This window comes from Sycon ciliatum, chromosome 6 (genome assembly GCF_964019385.1).
Source record: "Sycon ciliatum chromosome 6, ocSycCili1.1, whole genome shotgun sequence".
In the NCBI taxonomy this organism is placed as follows: Eukaryota; Metazoa; Porifera; class Calcarea; order Leucosolenida; family Sycettidae; genus Sycon; species Sycon ciliatum.
In genome coordinates this window covers 6038007-6055148 of record NC_088648.1, presented here as the reverse complement: position 1 = coordinate 6055148, position 17142 = coordinate 6038007, and the positions used below count along the sequence as shown (strand labels likewise).

The 17142-nt window shown below is 45.0% G+C and overlaps 1 protein-coding gene across 1 annotated transcript in view; it reads left to right on the top strand.

The window, feature by feature from the left end:
* LOC135819980 (mucin-3B-like) overlaps positions 1-17142 on the top strand; it is a 94329-nt gene that overhangs the window by 4700 nt on the left and 72487 nt on the right. The window contains exons 4-9 of the mRNA XM_065333280.1: positions 1129-1326; positions 2159-2491; positions 2893-3096; positions 4735-5061; positions 6798-6995; positions 16502-16828. Coding sequence (XP_065189352.1) covers positions 1129-1326; positions 2159-2491; positions 2893-3096; positions 4735-5061; positions 6798-6995; positions 16502-16828 — 1587 coding nt within the window. The remainder of the gene's footprint in view (positions 1-1128; positions 1327-2158; positions 2492-2892; positions 3097-4734; positions 5062-6797; positions 6996-16501; positions 16829-17142) is intronic.

The following is a 17142-nucleotide window of genomic DNA, read 5'->3' as shown; positions in this document are numbered from 1 at the left end:
GATTTCTGTATAGCAGGAAATTTTCGGACGGAATTTATTTTCGTAAGATTTCGTACATGGCCTTTTTTGTACTAAAATTAATTCTGTACTAAAATTTGTTCATGTGATATGATGTACACTATACATGTGTGCTGCTTGCGAACAAGTGCATTTAGCATGCAGCATTGTACGAAAATAAAATCCGTCCGAAAGGTCGAAATTCGGCCTAGTCCGAAAATATTTCCGTCGAAAATTTCCTGCTATACAGTATATGGACACTGGGTATGTGAACCTCGGTTATGTGAACAGCGATTATACACACCACGGGGTATGTGAAGACATTTTGCTTTTGCATGTACAGTAGGTATCGGTTATAGCGTGGGTGTTTGAAAAACGACTTTCTATTCTTATGTCCGATATTTCTTACACACGATAAATCAAGTGTGGCATATCACATGCATGTGCGCAGGGGCAGGAAGATCATCGTACATGCAACGCAGTACTTCTGTGCATGTGGCTGGTCATAGTCCCATAGGCTTACCATGTGGCTATGCAAAATGAGTTACATGACCACAACAGTTGAATCTGCAGCACTACGACGCAACGAGAGTCAGATCAGAACGGAATTGGACATATGTTACTACTACAGGTGATACACTTTGTACTAATCTGGCATGTTTCGCTACACAAAGTCCATTCTTAGGACGGATATATTCTACTATGGGATAAAATAATAATTGCTTGTAAGAATAAATGTGCACTTGAAATCCATGTTATGATTATGAAAACATGAGAGTTCATTCTTGTAGGCAGTATATTCTTTTACACGGCCACGCTATAACCGATACGCACTGTATCTGTTTTTGTGTTTGTATTCGAATACCTCAATCGTCTGAACGCATAGATTGAATTTTGATATCATGCTGTACATTTTTGTCCTTTTATCAGGTGGAGTTGTGAATTTTGTTTTACATTTTGAGTGTCTGTTGCAGGTGCGTGCATTTCATTCTCATTTCTGTGTGCGTGTGTCCATGTGTGCGTGTGTGCATGGGTGTGTGTGTATGTTTGTGTATAATTATATGTATGTGTTTGTGTGTGTGTGTGTGTGTGTGTGTGTGTGTGTTTGTGTTCAACATTTGATGTGTCTAGTTCCTTTGTGTGAAATACCAACAATCCACCATGGTCACGCATATGTAGCAGGTGTTTATGGAGACGTAAATGAAAAGACTTCTTCAGACTATGGGGTAGAATGTCCTACTGGTTTTAAACTGTCCACTTTGTCCCATAGTAAATGTGAAAGATCACCTGATGGAAAAGCTGTTTACAAGAATATACCAGAGTGTCAGGGTCAGTATACCTACTTTAAAATCATTAATTGTTCACTTTGCTTCTGTGCACATGCATGTATGTGTATGTGTATGTGTGTGTGTGTGTGTGTGTGTGTGTGTGTGTGTGTGTGTGTGTATGTGTATGTGTGTGTGTGTGTGTGTGTGTGTGTGTGTATGTGTATGTGTGTTTACATGTGTGTTTGTGTAACGATAAGTGTTCCTATTCCAATGGTCAAGTTGTAGCCAGTTGGGCTAGAGAGTGCAGTCACGTTGTAGGCGTGTGTTTCTGTAGGTGGGTGGCAAAGTAGACGTGTTGTGTGAGGCCGCAAGTCGCGTAACAGCCAATACAGGTCCTCACCTAAGGCACGTATCGCTGGAGTGCCGCAAGCAATTCTTGGCGTTGAACTTGACCAGGAGAAGTATCTCATCCTGGGGTTTTTCAACTACCTCTTTGGCCCTCTCCAGTTCCACCAGGAACTCTGCTGGGTCGGACCGTGAAGGGATGGTAGATATTCCTTAGCTTTTTGTGAACTTACCTGAACTCATGCATGTCACATGATCGATGTTGAAGAGATCATTGTATTGTTTTAATCCTATATTTCCAATTGGTTGATTTCCGAGCGGCAGAGAGTGCTCAATGTCAGAGACAGAGCTTAGTACATAGCAGACTCAGCGGAGGACTTTCATGCCACTTGTTCTCAGTTGTCTGATGATTGCCTAGCGGCATGAAACTCAGAGTTACAACTAACGTGAACGTCCTCCACTGAGTCTGCTATGTCCTATGTTTACTATGTTTCTATCTTACTATTGGTTGTTGGTGTCATTGCTTCGTTTTTGTTGTTGTTATCCAGCTGGTCCCATTCTGACATCTCCTATTGGAAGCAGTGGACTGGTTGTGAGTGAGGATGATGGCACAAAGTCAGCAGTTCTGTCCTTGTGCATCAACTCTACCATCAAGCCAGCACCGTCATCAGCCAACTCTGTAGTTTGGAGTACAGAGGCCAGTGGAGGGATGTCTGTGTTCAGCCGTGTGCAGACCTCACTGAGTAGCAGCAGCAATGGCTGCTACTGGTCCAATCTGACAGTGAACATCAGTAGTGTTTCTGGTGCAGCGGGTTATTACACTGTCAAAGTTTCCACTGGTGCTGGATCGGCTACAAAGAGATTTCGACTAGAAATCAGCGGTACGTATAGCAGTAGTAATCTTGGATAGTCACACACAGCTTTGCTAGTTTGCATTGGCATGCATGCATTGGCATTGGCATGCAGGATCCATGGCCATATTGGAAAGAAATGGCACGGGAGGCATCACTAGAGTCGGCAGTGGCATTATTGCTGCTCCATTTACATGCTGTAGAGAAGTATCATTAATTTTCATGATCGTCAGAAGCTGTTCTTGCTAACATAGTAAGCAGGGATTTTGGAGCCTGACAATGTGCATGTATCTGTTTTGGATACTGTGTGTTACATGTTGGTCGACGTATGCTGGGGAACATGTGTTGTGTCTTGTACGCGTGTGTGTGTGTGTGTGTGTGTGTGTGTGTGTCTGTTCGCGTGTTTTGTGCTCGGCATGCGATGTTTTTAGTTGCACTGTGTGCACTGCCATCTATCCACCATGGTCACTCACAAGCGTCAGGTTTGATTGGGTCCAGTACTAGCAGTGGACCTACTTCATCAGACTATGAAGTAGTGTGTGGAGAAGGCTTGTCCGTGTCCAGTTCACCGCACAGCAAGTGTGAAAGATCATCCGATGGAAACTCTGTTTACAAGAATGTACCAGAGTGCCTTGGTGAGTATATGTACATGATTAACTTGAATTGATAATCACTATCTAGAGGACAAGCTGTATCGGCATGTGGGTACTTTGTTGAAACAGTACCAACCGATGGAAACAATGAAACAGTAATGTCTCTCAGTGCTGTTATTAGTTGTTCCCTCTCTTTGGTTTTCTAAAAGAGTTCATTCATGTTGCATCGTCCATTTCAACAAAGAAGATTCGTTATGAGTGTTGCACAAAGACTTGCTCTATTCCTTCTTTATTTTATTTTGGCTCTTGTATCCTTTCTCCTCTTTCTTATTGCACGCTGTTTCCATGGATTAGCACTGTTTCAATAAGATAACCACAATATCGACACAGTTTGTCTTCTAGATTGTCATTCTAAGATTGCTGTATATCAATGTTGGTATTATCATTAGCCTCTAAGTACTCACAGACTCCACTGCGTGCATTTACACTAAAGGGTTCCTGAATTCAAACACTCACAATACTGGGTTTTTTTTTATGAACACAAAACTTGAAAATTAATGTTCACCAAATTTGGTGAACACAGACGCGTGCAGCAAAGAGAGTAGAGGGACCCAAATGGTATCAGATTGAGGGGTCGTCTGTGATTTTTGAAAATTAAAAAAATGATCCTCTTGCAAACAGGTAGACTGCATTATCAAGTTATATGACTGGTCTTGTCATAATCCTGGAACAGCTGAAATTTTTTGTTGACGTGCGACATAGCTTGTGGACATTTTTCCCTGGGCTCCCTTTCCCCTCATTGGTCGTACCATAACCTTGAACCTTCCAAACTGTAAGGCTGTTGATTTGCCAACGGGAGGTGTGTTGATATAAGTGTCAGGTCGTTGAATGTCACAGCACCCTGTCAATTTCGTGTGTCTATGTATATTTTTACGCTTACACTCCTACCTCGGTTAATCGGACCCCGAAGTGACGGGAACTTCCGTCTGCCGGGGATTCTTTGGGCGAGTTTCAGTGAAAATATTCCTACTCTGTTGTCAGTTTTTGTGGAATTAGCGACGTCATAATTATGCCAAATCTATGGCCTTTCCCTATTAAAATGTATGTAATTCGGCGGTAAAGGCATTTCAAAGTTATGGGCAATGCCCGGTCCCGTACAGCGCGGATAAACGAGGTTTGGGTGCATAACTAGCTCATTATCTGAGTTCAAAACTGTGAACTGTACAATTTGGCTGTTCTGTAATTAAACAATCTCTCCTCCTCTTCTCGATGCGCTCTCAGTCGACACTTTTCAACACTCGGTAGCCACTACACACAGCAACATTGCCAAACAACGAAGAGGTTAATGTACTTAATACTGATTCTTCTCTTGACATCTTGTTTCCCCTCTCAAGATTGTTTCAAAAAAGAAAGAAGAAAGCTTCCCCTCTGTTTGTAGGAGGCAGCTCTTTTTCTTGAGAGAGAGAGAGAGAGAGAGAGAGAGAGAGATAGAGGCAGAGGCAGAGGCAGAGGGAGATGGAGAGGGAGAGAGAAAGAGAGATTATCAGCTCTCTCTCTCTGTCTTTCTCTCTCTCTCTCTCTCCCTCTCCCTCTCCCTCTCCCTCTCTCAGGGTCATCGACGAGAATGCTGAGCTAGGCCTCTAGGAATAGTTACCTATTCTTGTTTTGTGTTGTTATCAGCTGGCCCTGTTCTTTCATCACCTATTGGAATCAATGGCCTGGTTGTGAGTGAGGATGATGACACAAAGTCAGCAGTTCTGTCCGTGTGTATCAACTCCACAATCAAACCAGCACCTCAGAAAGCCAATATTGTATGGAGTCGAGAACAGGGAAGTCCGATTGATATACCACATCAAGAGCAGACATCATTGAGTGCGGTTAATGGTTGTTTCTTGTCCAGTCTTACTTTCTGGTTCCATCTAATTGATGAGGCTACTGGAAATTACACCATTACCGTTACTACAACTGCCGGTTCTTCAAAACTGACAATTCCTCTTCGTTTCACCAGTAAGTATTAAGCGAAATCCTGCACACATCTTTGTATTTTAATGGATATCATACTGTATTAACCTATCCTAACAAGTGTTCCCACTTCATTGCTGATGATGGTTATTTTATGACCGAAACGTTAATTTTTTTCCTGAAACGAATTTGTGAAAAGCAGTGATTGAGTGTGAGTCAGTGTTGCTGACAATCGAATCTTTACTTATGAAGCTGCTTGATGCGTCCTACAATCTTGTAGGACGCATCACGCAGATTGTAGTGCTTGTAGGGCAAGTATCCCGTAACAACTCAGATGGTGAGCGAAGGAAAAAATTGTAACATGGAAATTGTGGGCACTTATGCGATCGAGTCCACCAACTAAACACAACTGACTGTTCAAAATCTAGTTTAGTTGGTGGACTCGATCGCATAACTTGTGCCCACAATTTCCATGTTACAAAGTGTATCCTAAAAATCAAATTTCACCAGTTGTAGTCTTCGGGGTGCTGAGTCGAATGGTATTGGTCCGAGGAAGCTGAGACGCTCCCTTCCTCCTTTATTCCGAAAAGTCTGCGGTGCAGTGTTCTGACCTCGTTCCCAATCGAACATGGTTGAGTAAGCAGTTATGTGCTGTTGCGTACACCAGTCGCCTGGTCACCGTGCCTGCAGGCTACAACTTTCAGACGAAGGTTCAAGTCAAAGGTTCAAAGCTTCAACTCGAGTGACAGGAACGCTGTAAAAGTTGTAGCCTGCAGGCACGGTGACCACTCAACTGGTGTACGCACCAGCACATAACTGCTTACTCAACCGTTTTCGATTGGGAACAAGGTCAGAACCCTGCATTGCAGACTTTTCGGACCAAAACCAGTCGACTTAGCGTCCAAAAAGACTACAACATATGAACCAATCGCGGTCATCCGTGCTTTTATAGGAACGGAATGGCGCTTTTAGTGACGCTTTGCATACAAATCCCCATCTAGTTGGGCACAGTCACCCAGTTTCGGTGGAAGTGCGCTAGTTCGACTGGGAATAAATTAGGAAGGGAGCGTCTCAGCTTCCTAGGACCAAAGCCATTCGACTCAGTACCCCAAAGACTACAACTGGTGAAATTTTGATTTTAGAGTATACTTCCCCTTTAAATAATCATACTTTCTATTTACTCAATCTGCGGACAGAACTGTTTCGTCCTTTGTGGACTCATCAGCGCAGCACAGAGGAAATGAGGCCGAACCTGGTAGCAGTGAAAATTTATTTTCCAAAGCCAGATTTAAACCAGGCCCAAACGTACCTTGCCAGAGTGCTCAAACTGACAAGTCAGTGAGCTCTGCATAACGCAAACAGCGAAGGCGCTACCCCATGCAAGAGTGTTCAACTGCTACAAGAGCAGGAGCGAAATATTCAATCTGCGCTATATATTTAATTAACAATGCGATAAATGGAACAAACGTGTATGAATCACACTTTATACATTTTGCATTTCATGATTGTTACGTTGTATTATGTTGGCACCGTTTGTTCTATTTCTCGCATTGCTAAACGCCTCTTTGTATACTGTATATGTTGTCCTTTTTTCAGGGGGAATTGTGAGTATTGTTTTACATGTTGAGTGTCTGGGGCAGGTGCATGCATTCATACGCATTTCTGTGTGCGTGTTCGTGTGCGTGTGTGTATATTTGTGTGTGTGTGTGTGTGTGTGTGTGTTGTGTGTGTGTGTGTGTGTGTGTGTGTGTGTGTTTGTGTGGACCATTTGATGTGTTTAGTTCCACTTTGTGAAGTACCAACAATCCACCATGGTCACGCATATGCAACAGGTGTTTTTGGAGACGTAACTGAAAAGACTTCTTCAGGCTATGGGGTAGAATGTCCTACTGGTTTTAAACTGTCCACTTTGTCCCATAGTAAATGTGAAAGATCACCTGATGGAAAAGCTATTTACAAGAATATACCCGAGTGTCATGGTGAGTATATCTACATAATCGTTAATTGTCTGTGCACATGCATGTCTCTGTGTGTGTGTATTTCGTATTTTTGTGTGTATGCGTGTTTGCATGTGTGTACATGTGTTTGCATGTGTGTATGTCTGTTTGCATGTGTATACGTGTATTTGCATGTGGGTACGTGTGTTTTCATGTGTGTACGTGTGTTTTCATGTGTGTACGTGTGTTTGCATGTGTGTATGTGTATTTGTATGTGTGTGTTTGTGTAACGATCGGTGTTCCTATTGCGATGGCCCAGTTCAGCAAGTCCCAAAATCATTCTTGCGATAAAGAATTTGTTTTAGTTGGTAAATATGGAGCCATTGACTCTGTTCATGGGGAAAACATGTATTACGACAGGGAAGTGTCATGGCTGGCTTGCCTTCTCTGTCTATAAAAATATTTAATGTTAATACCATTGTAATGAAACACTTGTCTGGAGAACGTCCTTGAATTCTTTGTGTAGACATTTCGCTTTGTGCACTTCCATTTCTAAAACATTGCATAACATCACCTCCCTCAGATTCTTAAAACATTGCATAACATCACCTCCCTCAGATTCTTAAAACATTGCATAACATCACCCCCCTCAGATTCTTAAAACATTGTATAACATCACCTCCCTCAGATTCTTAAAATATTGCATAACATCACCTCCCGCAGATTCTTAAAACATTGCATAACATCACCTCCCTCAGATTCTTAAAACATTGCATCAAATCACCTCCCTCAGATTCTTAAAACATTGCATAACATCACCTCCCTCAGATTCTTAAAACATTGCATAACATCACCTCCCTTTGATTCTTAAAACATTGCATAACATCACCTCCCTCAGATTCTTAAAACGTTGCATAACATCACCTCCCTCAGATTCTTAAAACATTGCATAACATCACCTCCCTCAGATTCTTAAAACATTGCGTAACATCACCTCCCTCAGATTCTTAAAACATTGCATAACATCACCTCCCTCAGATTCTTAAAACATTACATAACATTACCTCCCTCAGATTCTTAAAACATTGCATAACATCACCTCCCTCAGATTCTTAAAATATTGCATAACATCACCTCCCTCAGATTCTTAACCCTTTGTGGACGGACTGTACGAGTTTCGATCTAATAAGATCGAAACTTCAGACGCGAATTTTTCTGGGCGCACCACAAGTTTTCGGCGATATTTTTACACAAATCGAAAGACGAAATCCATATCTTTCCAATGGTGCTAAATTCGCCGGGGGTCCCTAGTCAAAATGTTGACCAAATCGGCCGCGCAAGAAAAAAAATTGAGAGCTTGCGCGAGCATGCAGAACTAAAGTTGTAGTACGAGTACTGTCATGGCACGACGCAGAAATGTCCTCCGCATGGATGCGGACGATGCCATTGGCATGATTCTGAACTGGAACTCTGACGAGGACAGTTCTGGCGACCCACTTGACGAGTCTGATGACGACGAGTTCGAAGTGGACAGCAATAGTGATGATGATATACCAGAAATTCAAGAAAACGAAAACAATTTATCTGATGGATTTGCTGATACTGCTAGCAGCGATAGTGGCGGCGAGGATGCTGTACGAGGACGCGGTCATGGTCGTGGTCGTGGCCGTGGTCGTGGTGGCAGAGGTCGCGCTGCAGGTCGTGCTGCAGCTGCTCAGCCACAAATTGCCAGAGGGCGTGGCAGAGGTCGTGGCAGAGGTCGTGGTCGTGGTCGTTGCATAGTTGCTGATGCAGGTGTAGCTGGTGCAATGCCAGCGTAAACAACTTGGGAGGATGCTGACGACCATGTCGTGCCAGAGTTGCCCTTTTCACCAGCAAGAGCTGCAGGCATTCATCTTCCTGAGAATTTTCAGCCTGAACAGGAGCTGGATTTCTTTCAGTTATTTTTCGACGACGACATCGTCGATGGCATTGTGAAACACACGAATGAGTACGCATGGATCCACATCCTACATCGACAGTACTATGCCTTACCTGATGGCAGCTGGGATGAGGTGGATGCCGCAGAAATGAAAAAACTGCTAGGATTCTTCATTTACATGGGACTTGTCCAAGTACCACGGTCCAAGGATTACTGGTCGACGTCCACACTGTACAACGGACTCTGGCGCAGAGCCTTCTTCCCACGGGATCGTTTCAAGGCCCTGATGAGCTTCCTGCATGTGGACTCTCCAGCCAACGACCCTGATGATCGACTCTGTAAAGTACGGTTCATCTGCGAGTCTCTCGTCGCATCCTTTCAGGCATTCTACCAGCCGACCGCTCACGTCTCCCTCGATGAGAGGATGATCAGATTCAAGGGTAGACACAAAATGAAAGTGTACATAAAGAACAAGCCCACCAAGTGGGGCATCAAATATTTTGCCCTATGCGACTCATCTTCCAAATACATTTGGAATTTTGAGATCTACACCGGCCAGAATGTGGATCCCAGCCCCAATGGTGTCACACATGATTTGGTGATGCGTCTGGTCGACCCTCTACTCGACCAAGGATACAGCTTGTACACCGATAATTACTACACAAGTCATGCATTGGCAATGTCCCTACAGCAGCTCAGCAGCCATCTAGTGGGAACTGTGCGTAGCAATCGCACTGGTTTCCCAGCTGCTCTCAAGAAACCAAAGGATCTCGAGAAGCACGGTCAGCGCGGTGACATACGCTATGTCCGTGATGATGCGCTGGTGTATGTCCAGTGGCTTGACAAGCGCGTCGTTACACTTCTGTCGACCAAGCATCAGGCCACCACCAGACAGGATGCACAGCGAACTGTGCGCGTTGATGGCACCTGGGTGCAGCAGGCAATCCGCCGTCCCATTGCTGTCGCGGATTACAACGAGTTTATGGGTGGAGTAGACTCGTTCGACCAACTGGCCTCTACCTACAGTCTTCTACGCCGCTCCAAGAAATCCTGGAGGTGCATTTTTTATGATTTGTTGCAATGTGCAGTGATCAATGCATTTTTGATCTTTGAGGAATACCGGTCCGTGCACCCTGATGCCTTCCCTCGTCCTGCCGGGTACTCGCAGGACGACTTCCGTGCGAACCTGGTGCGCCAACTCGCCGATATCAGCGTTGATGATGCACCACCTGTGTTTGCTGCAGGAAAGAAGCGCAAGCAGGAGCCCATAGTCACCCACATGCCAGTTGCCACCCAACAGCGAGGTAACTGCTTTCTTTGCTGGCAGAGGAACCGACGGGAAGTCAAGTCACACTTCTCGTGCTCGACATGTACCAATGTCCATGGCCGCCCCCTCTTCCTGTGTATCAGGGAGGATCGCCAATGCTTCCATGACCACCATCAGGCCATCTAGGCAGTTAGAAAGCACAGAACAGCCTGGAAACACAGAACATTTGTAAATACATTGTACATACCCCGAAAATGCAAATCAAATTCTGAATTCGCACCGCACATTACTTTCTGTATGCCAGAATGGCAACATTCCTTTACCCGATTTGGACAATTTTTTTTGTTGGACAGCTTATCCTATCTACTTTTCGAAAATGTATGGTGTTGTTATGGCTAATGTATACCGATTTCGAATTATTACTGATTTTCGCATGTCGCTTCTTTCCTGTACAAATTTGGCAGTCCATAAAGGGTTAAAACATTGCATAACATCACCTCCCTCTGATTCTTAAAACATTGCATAACATCACCTCCCTCTGATTCTTAAAACATTGCATAACATCACCTCCCTCAGATTCTTAAAACATTGCATAACATCACCTCCCTCAGATTCTTAAAACATTGCATAACATCACCTCCCTCAGATTCTTAAAACATTGCATAACATAACCTCCCTCAGATTCTTAAAACATTGCATAACATCACCTCCCTCTGATTCTTAAAACATTGCATAACATAACCTCCCTCAGATTCTTAAAACATTGCATAACATCACCTCCCTCTGATTCTTAAAACATTGCATAACATCACCTCCCTCAGATTCTTAAAACATTGCATAACATCACCTCCCTCAGATTCTTAAAACATTGCATAACATCACGTCCCTCAGATTCTTAAAACATTGCGTAACATCACCTCCCTCAGATTCTTAACCCTTTAAGAGCCGCCCCATACTTGAATGCGTCGTAAACGACGCATTCAAATGCAAAACTTCAAAAGATCGTAACTCAGTCCAATCTTGCTCAAATTCAGTGATCGAAATATCCAGGGCGAAGAGAAAACTCTCACCTGTCGGGGGAAACAATCCGCGAAGCGCTGCGAGCAACGGTTCCTGAGATAAATCACTCGTAAGTTGAGCCGCGATCGCGGCAATTTCAAAAGCGCGCAGTGCGACTTTAGTATTGAGAATTTTGAGACTTTTCGTCACGCTGGTTTACTCGAATTTGCACGGGTTTCACTGTTGATATTGTCAAGAGTACACAGCGAAAAAATGGGAACTCCACGATCGAGTAAAATGAAATATCTGGAGCGGGACGCAATTGGACGCATTTGGGGCATTTTTCGTACTGTCGCTGCGGTCTAGCGCTGGATAGACGGTGTGCTGGCTATCATGATCAACCTCATTCTCTTCCTCTCGCGGAGACCTTTCCAGGAAGCCCTAGATTGTGAGGATTGAGTGAGTAGAACTGAAGCTATGGTCCAAGGAACACGAAAAAATGCAGAATTTTGAAATTTTCCTGTGGCTCTTAAAGGGTTAAAACATTGCATAACATCACCTCCCTCAGATTCTTAAAACATTACATAACATTACCTCCCTCAGATTCTTAAAACATTGCATAACATCACCTCCCTCAGATTCTTAAAATATTGCATAACATCACCTCCCTCAGATTCTTAAAACATTGCATAACATCACCTCCCTCAGATTCTTAAAACATTGCATGACATCACCTCCCTCAGATTCTTAAAACATTGCATAACATCACCTCCCTCAGATTCTTAAAGGGGGGGAATGACCCTTCGCGCACGCCATACTGGACCGTACATGTCAGAACGACCACAACTTCCGTTTCCTTCAATATTTCTTGATGAAATTTTCACCATGTCTTGATGGAATAACATACAACAGATCAATGGCACTCTGAATGAAAATAAACTAAAGAAAGTTGGAAGATTTGACAACAAAAGGATAATTATCGCACAACGAACAAAAGCTAAACGGTGCGCCATTTTATCAGAATGTAGTTCATCAGAATCATCTCTTTCAGCCTTAGATATTTAGATTATAGGTACACGCAGTGCGTTTGCCTAATATCACACTGTCCTAAACATCAGTGGCAGTGGTACAGCTCTCACATGCTGCACTACCGCACATGCGCAGTTACCTCACGGATGGAATGGGCAGAATATGCACACAGGATTGAAGAAATCTCCTGCCCATAGGCAAACGCACAAGCTGACATCACACAGATTTCAAAAATGTATACTTTTGCATGTCCATTCTGTACAAGTGAGCCAGGAAACTGCGCGGAGTGTCAACAAACCACTAAAAATGGCAAAAATTCAGGGTATATTTAGGTCTATATTCAGGGTATGTTCAGCACTTTTCATACAGCACCATCACGATGCAGGCAGATAGCTGCACTAAAACTTGCCCCGTCCATAAGTATCTCCTTCCTCTTCAATAGTGGTCTCCTTCCAGCCCTTCTTTCGCCTTCTTCTCTTCTTTCTCTTCTCCTTCTCTTCTGCTGAACCTTTGCGATCGGCTTTGCTGATGCAAGTGAAATCCTCATCTTGGCATGCTTTGTGGGTCAGCACGCCAGGTACACAGTCTGCTTCCAGAAGCACACTCTCCACAGCCAGTGCACCATCATTGAAGTGGGCAACTGCAAGGCTGGCAGCGAACCGGACAACATCAGCGCCACAGAAGCTTTCCTTCTGGCACATACCCCAGATGACGCCGTTGAAGCTTTCATTTGCATTCTGCGTGGCTCCGAGGAGGCATCTCTCGAGAAGCTTGCGCTCTGTCAAGCGGAGATACAGTGGCTTGACGACGTCAAACACGGCCTTGGGGAGAATGTGGCGATGGGTGTACTCATCCCTGACTCCAGCCTGCACCAACTGCCACTTGCACCAACTGTCAGGACCGGTCGGGCAAAACTGGTGCTGGGGATTGTCGTCCGACGAACACCGGTGCATAAGGCCACTCCAGATAGCCCGGGCCATGCCTTGGATGTCTTGGCTGTGCTCCCTCACTGCCCATCCATAGTACGTCTGGAGAGTGTCAATGGCTTTGTCGGTGAGCCGGCCTTTCCCAGACAACGCCTTGCCGTCTGACAATTTCGTACCCTTCATCGTCTTCTTCAGCTCCCGCAAGCCCGTGCCGATGCGTTTCTGTACATGTCCAATGCACTCCTCCTTTTCAATGGCTTCACCATTGTACGGGTCAGCTTCAACAACAGAATTGAATGCCTTACTGTCGCCATCTCCGATGTACGTTGTATACCGGAGACCACGATCAGCAACAGAGCGACTCCATATAATGACAGCTGCCTCGCTCTCCATGGCTGGTGCGGATCGCGCTGTATTCACTCCACAGGTGTGGGTACCTTTCCAGGCAGTGAAATCAACTGCACTAATTCTCCCAGACTCCTTCCGGTCGTTCCGCACGACACATTCTTGGCAGTACTTGCTGCTAACGTGTATGTCCAGTACACGGCCTGTTCTCCACGATATACAGGCAAAGACACCGTAGAGAGACGTATAGCCGCGCCTCATCCTGGTGCCATCGCAAGTTACCGCCACGGTGTCGCAACCATTCAGCACCTTCACCTCGTCAGCAGCATTCACCATGCTCTTATGAGCCACAGTGGCTGCAGCGATCACGAGCGCTTCCTGGTGACGGGTGTAGGCATGTGTGTTCACAGGGCTGGGCATGTCCATGGCTCCGCAGAACTTATTCAGAGCGGCACGTCCCTTGCCAATTCTCCGCATGGCCAACATTGATCGCCGGTTGACGTCAAAGAACCGCTTCTCTTTCAGGCATAGGTTAAATCTCCAACTGTGACTGCATAAGACATTGTCGCACTGCACGTGCACCACCGATGCGAGGCCAACGGCGCAGCAGTCAACAATATTTATTTTTCCAGATTTGCACTCACTACACACAGTGGCCACGTCCAGAAGCTCCTGAAGACACTTTAGGTACACAATTCTGTTGCTCCGCAAGCAATCCTCTTCTATCTCTTCTCCAGATCCCTCAGACGCCTCAGTATCGTCGTCTTCAGAACTGTCTGGGTTCGAGTTCACATCTGAGCCGTCGCTGCTGTCAAAGCTTTCATCAGCTAAATAGGCCGGCTTCCTGCTCAACTTTCGCGTGGACGCGCTCTACTCAGTCACTTCAACATCACTGGCGACCTCAGGAACCTCAACGACATCGTCGACTTCAGCAGCAGCTGGCTTTGGACCAAAATATTTCCTTTTCTGTCGTCTAGAACGTCCACTCGAGCTCGTTCTTCGGTTCCCCATTGTTCAAATTATTTCAAATAATTATTTTGTTCTCAAGGCAGAAAGCTAGCTGTTCAGCGCTTCTCCTTGTACGCCATGGTATCCAGGAGCAACGATTTCAAGTGAAAAACTCGCTAGTAGTACGCGGTTTCAGTGAAAATCACCGACTGCATGGAGTGCAAAATTGTACAAATTTTCGTTCCGTGCGTACTCATTTTCATTTGAATTGTTGAATTTGAAACGGTCGTAACTTTGGAACCAGTAGTCCGTTTCACCAAAAATTTTGGTTCTACACCCTATAGGGTCCGCTGGCCTAGTTGGATACCCAAAACAGCCAGAATTGAAACTTTCAATTTTTGAGTATCTGAAGGGTCATTCCCCCCTTTTAACATTGCATGACATCACCTCCCTCTGATTCTTAAAGGGGAAGTTAAGGCAAAAATTAAAATTTCACCAGTTGTAGTCTTCGGGGTGCTGAGTCGAATGGTCTTGGTCCGAGAAAGCTGAGACGCTCCCTTCCTACTTGAATCCCAATCGAACTCGCGCACTTCCACCGAAACTGGGTGACTGCGCCCTACTAGATGGGGATTTGTATGCAAAATGTCACTAAAAGAGCCATTTCGTTCTTATAAAAGCACGGATGACCGCGATTGGCCCATATGTTGTAGTCTTTTGGACGCTGAGTCAACTGGTTTTGGTCCGAAAAGGCTGCGATGCAGCGTTCCTCCTTTATTCCCAATCGAACATGGTTGAACAAGCGGTCACGTGCTCCTGCGTACACCAGTCAGCTGGTCACCGTGCCTGCAGGGTACAACTTACTAGCCTGTTTGACCTTTTTTGGGTGCAGTCCTGTCACTCGAGTTGAACTCGAGTTGAACCTTGGTGTGAAAGTTCTCGCCTGCTGGCATGGTGACCAGGTGATTTGGGCACCCAGGAGCATGTGACCGCTTGTTCAACCATGTTCGATTGGGAATAAAGGAGGAACGCTGCATCGCAGCCTTTTCGGACCAAAACCAGTCGACTCAGCGTCCAAAAGACTACAACATATGGGCCAATCGCGGTCATCGGTGCTTTTATAAGAACGAAACGGCGCTTTTAGTGACATTTTGCATACAAATCCCCATCTAGTAGGGCGCAGTCACCCAGTTTCGGTGGAAGTGCGCGAGTTCGATTGGGATTCAAGTAGGAAGGGAGCGTCTCAGCTTTCTCGGACCAAGACCATTCGACTCAGCACCCCGAAGACTACGACTGGTGAAATTTTAATTTTTGCCTTAACTTCCCCTTTAAAACATTGCATGACATCACCTCCCTCAGATTCTTAAAACATTGCATGACATCACCTCCCTCAGATTCTTAAAACATTGCATAACATCACCTCCCTCAGATTCTTAAAACATTGCATGACATCACCTCCCTCAGATTCTTAAAACATTGCATAACATCGCCTCCCTCAGATTCTTAAAACATTGCATGACATCACCTCCCTCAGATTTTTTTCCACTGTGTATTATACTGTGTAAACTGTGGATGTGGTGTGGCATAGTTTTGTTTGTACGGACGTGTCTCAGCTGGCTCTATACAATTGGCTTGACCCAATTCTCACCCTGGCCAGCTGCCGTTGGCCTGTTGCATGCACTGTGTTTATGGGCCAGCTAGCTTAGTGGGTAAAGCTGTCTCATGGATCCTCCTGTTCCAATATTAGCACCTGCCAAATGGCTCGCGACCCAGGATGCGCTGCTTTCTGGTTGTATAGACGAGGATGCACAATTTTATTCTTGTGTTGTCGATAATATTCTGAGCAGGGGAATTGGTCGGTAGACATTCAGCCAGTCGTCTTCATGTAGAACCGTGTGCTGTTGCTCGTGCCGATGACATTCTCCAAGTTGTCTTCATGTAGAACGGTGCACTGTTGGTCATACCAATAACATTCTGCAAGTGAACTTCGACAGCTCAATGTTTGGCATATCGTCCGTAACATACGGTACTGGAAAGACAACAAGAGGTTGGATGTTCTCATTGAAACCTTATTGTTGTTTTTGTCATCGTTTTCGTTGTTTCCGTTGTTCTCCAGCTGGTCCCGTTCTGTCATCTCCTATTGGAAGCAGTGGACTGGTTGTGAGTGAGGATGATGGCACAAAGTCAGCAGTTCTGTCCGTGTGCATCAACTCTACCATCAAGCCAGCACCGTCATCAGCCAATGCGGTAGTTTGGAGTACTAAGGCCAGTGGAGGTATAGGCAGTGGGAAGGTGATCACCTCACTGAATGATAGCAATGGGTGTTTCTGGTCTAATCTGACAGTGGATATCAGTGTAGTTTCTGAAGCAGTGGGTGATTACACTATCGTTGTCACAACATCTGTTGGAAGTTCTACAAAGATAATTCCCCTACAGATCACGGGTAGGTACATAGTATTGTAGTTTCATGGAGAAGTAATATCCGCACTTTCTGATCTTGTAAAGTTGTACTTGTGTTGGCGCGGTTACTGAACTTTGCACAAGACCCATCTCAGGAATAATTGTTTCCCTGAGGTACGAGGTGAGTTGCTATTTCTGGACATTGTACATTTCTGGACATTTCGAGTAAAATAATTTTTCGTCGCGTGTAGAGTCAAGTCAGTCAGGTTGATGAAGTTTTTTCTTGTTGTAGTTGACAGCTGGGCTGTTGTAGTTTCTCCTCGTGTCGGTGCCTTGTTGATAGCCTTTTCTTGGGAG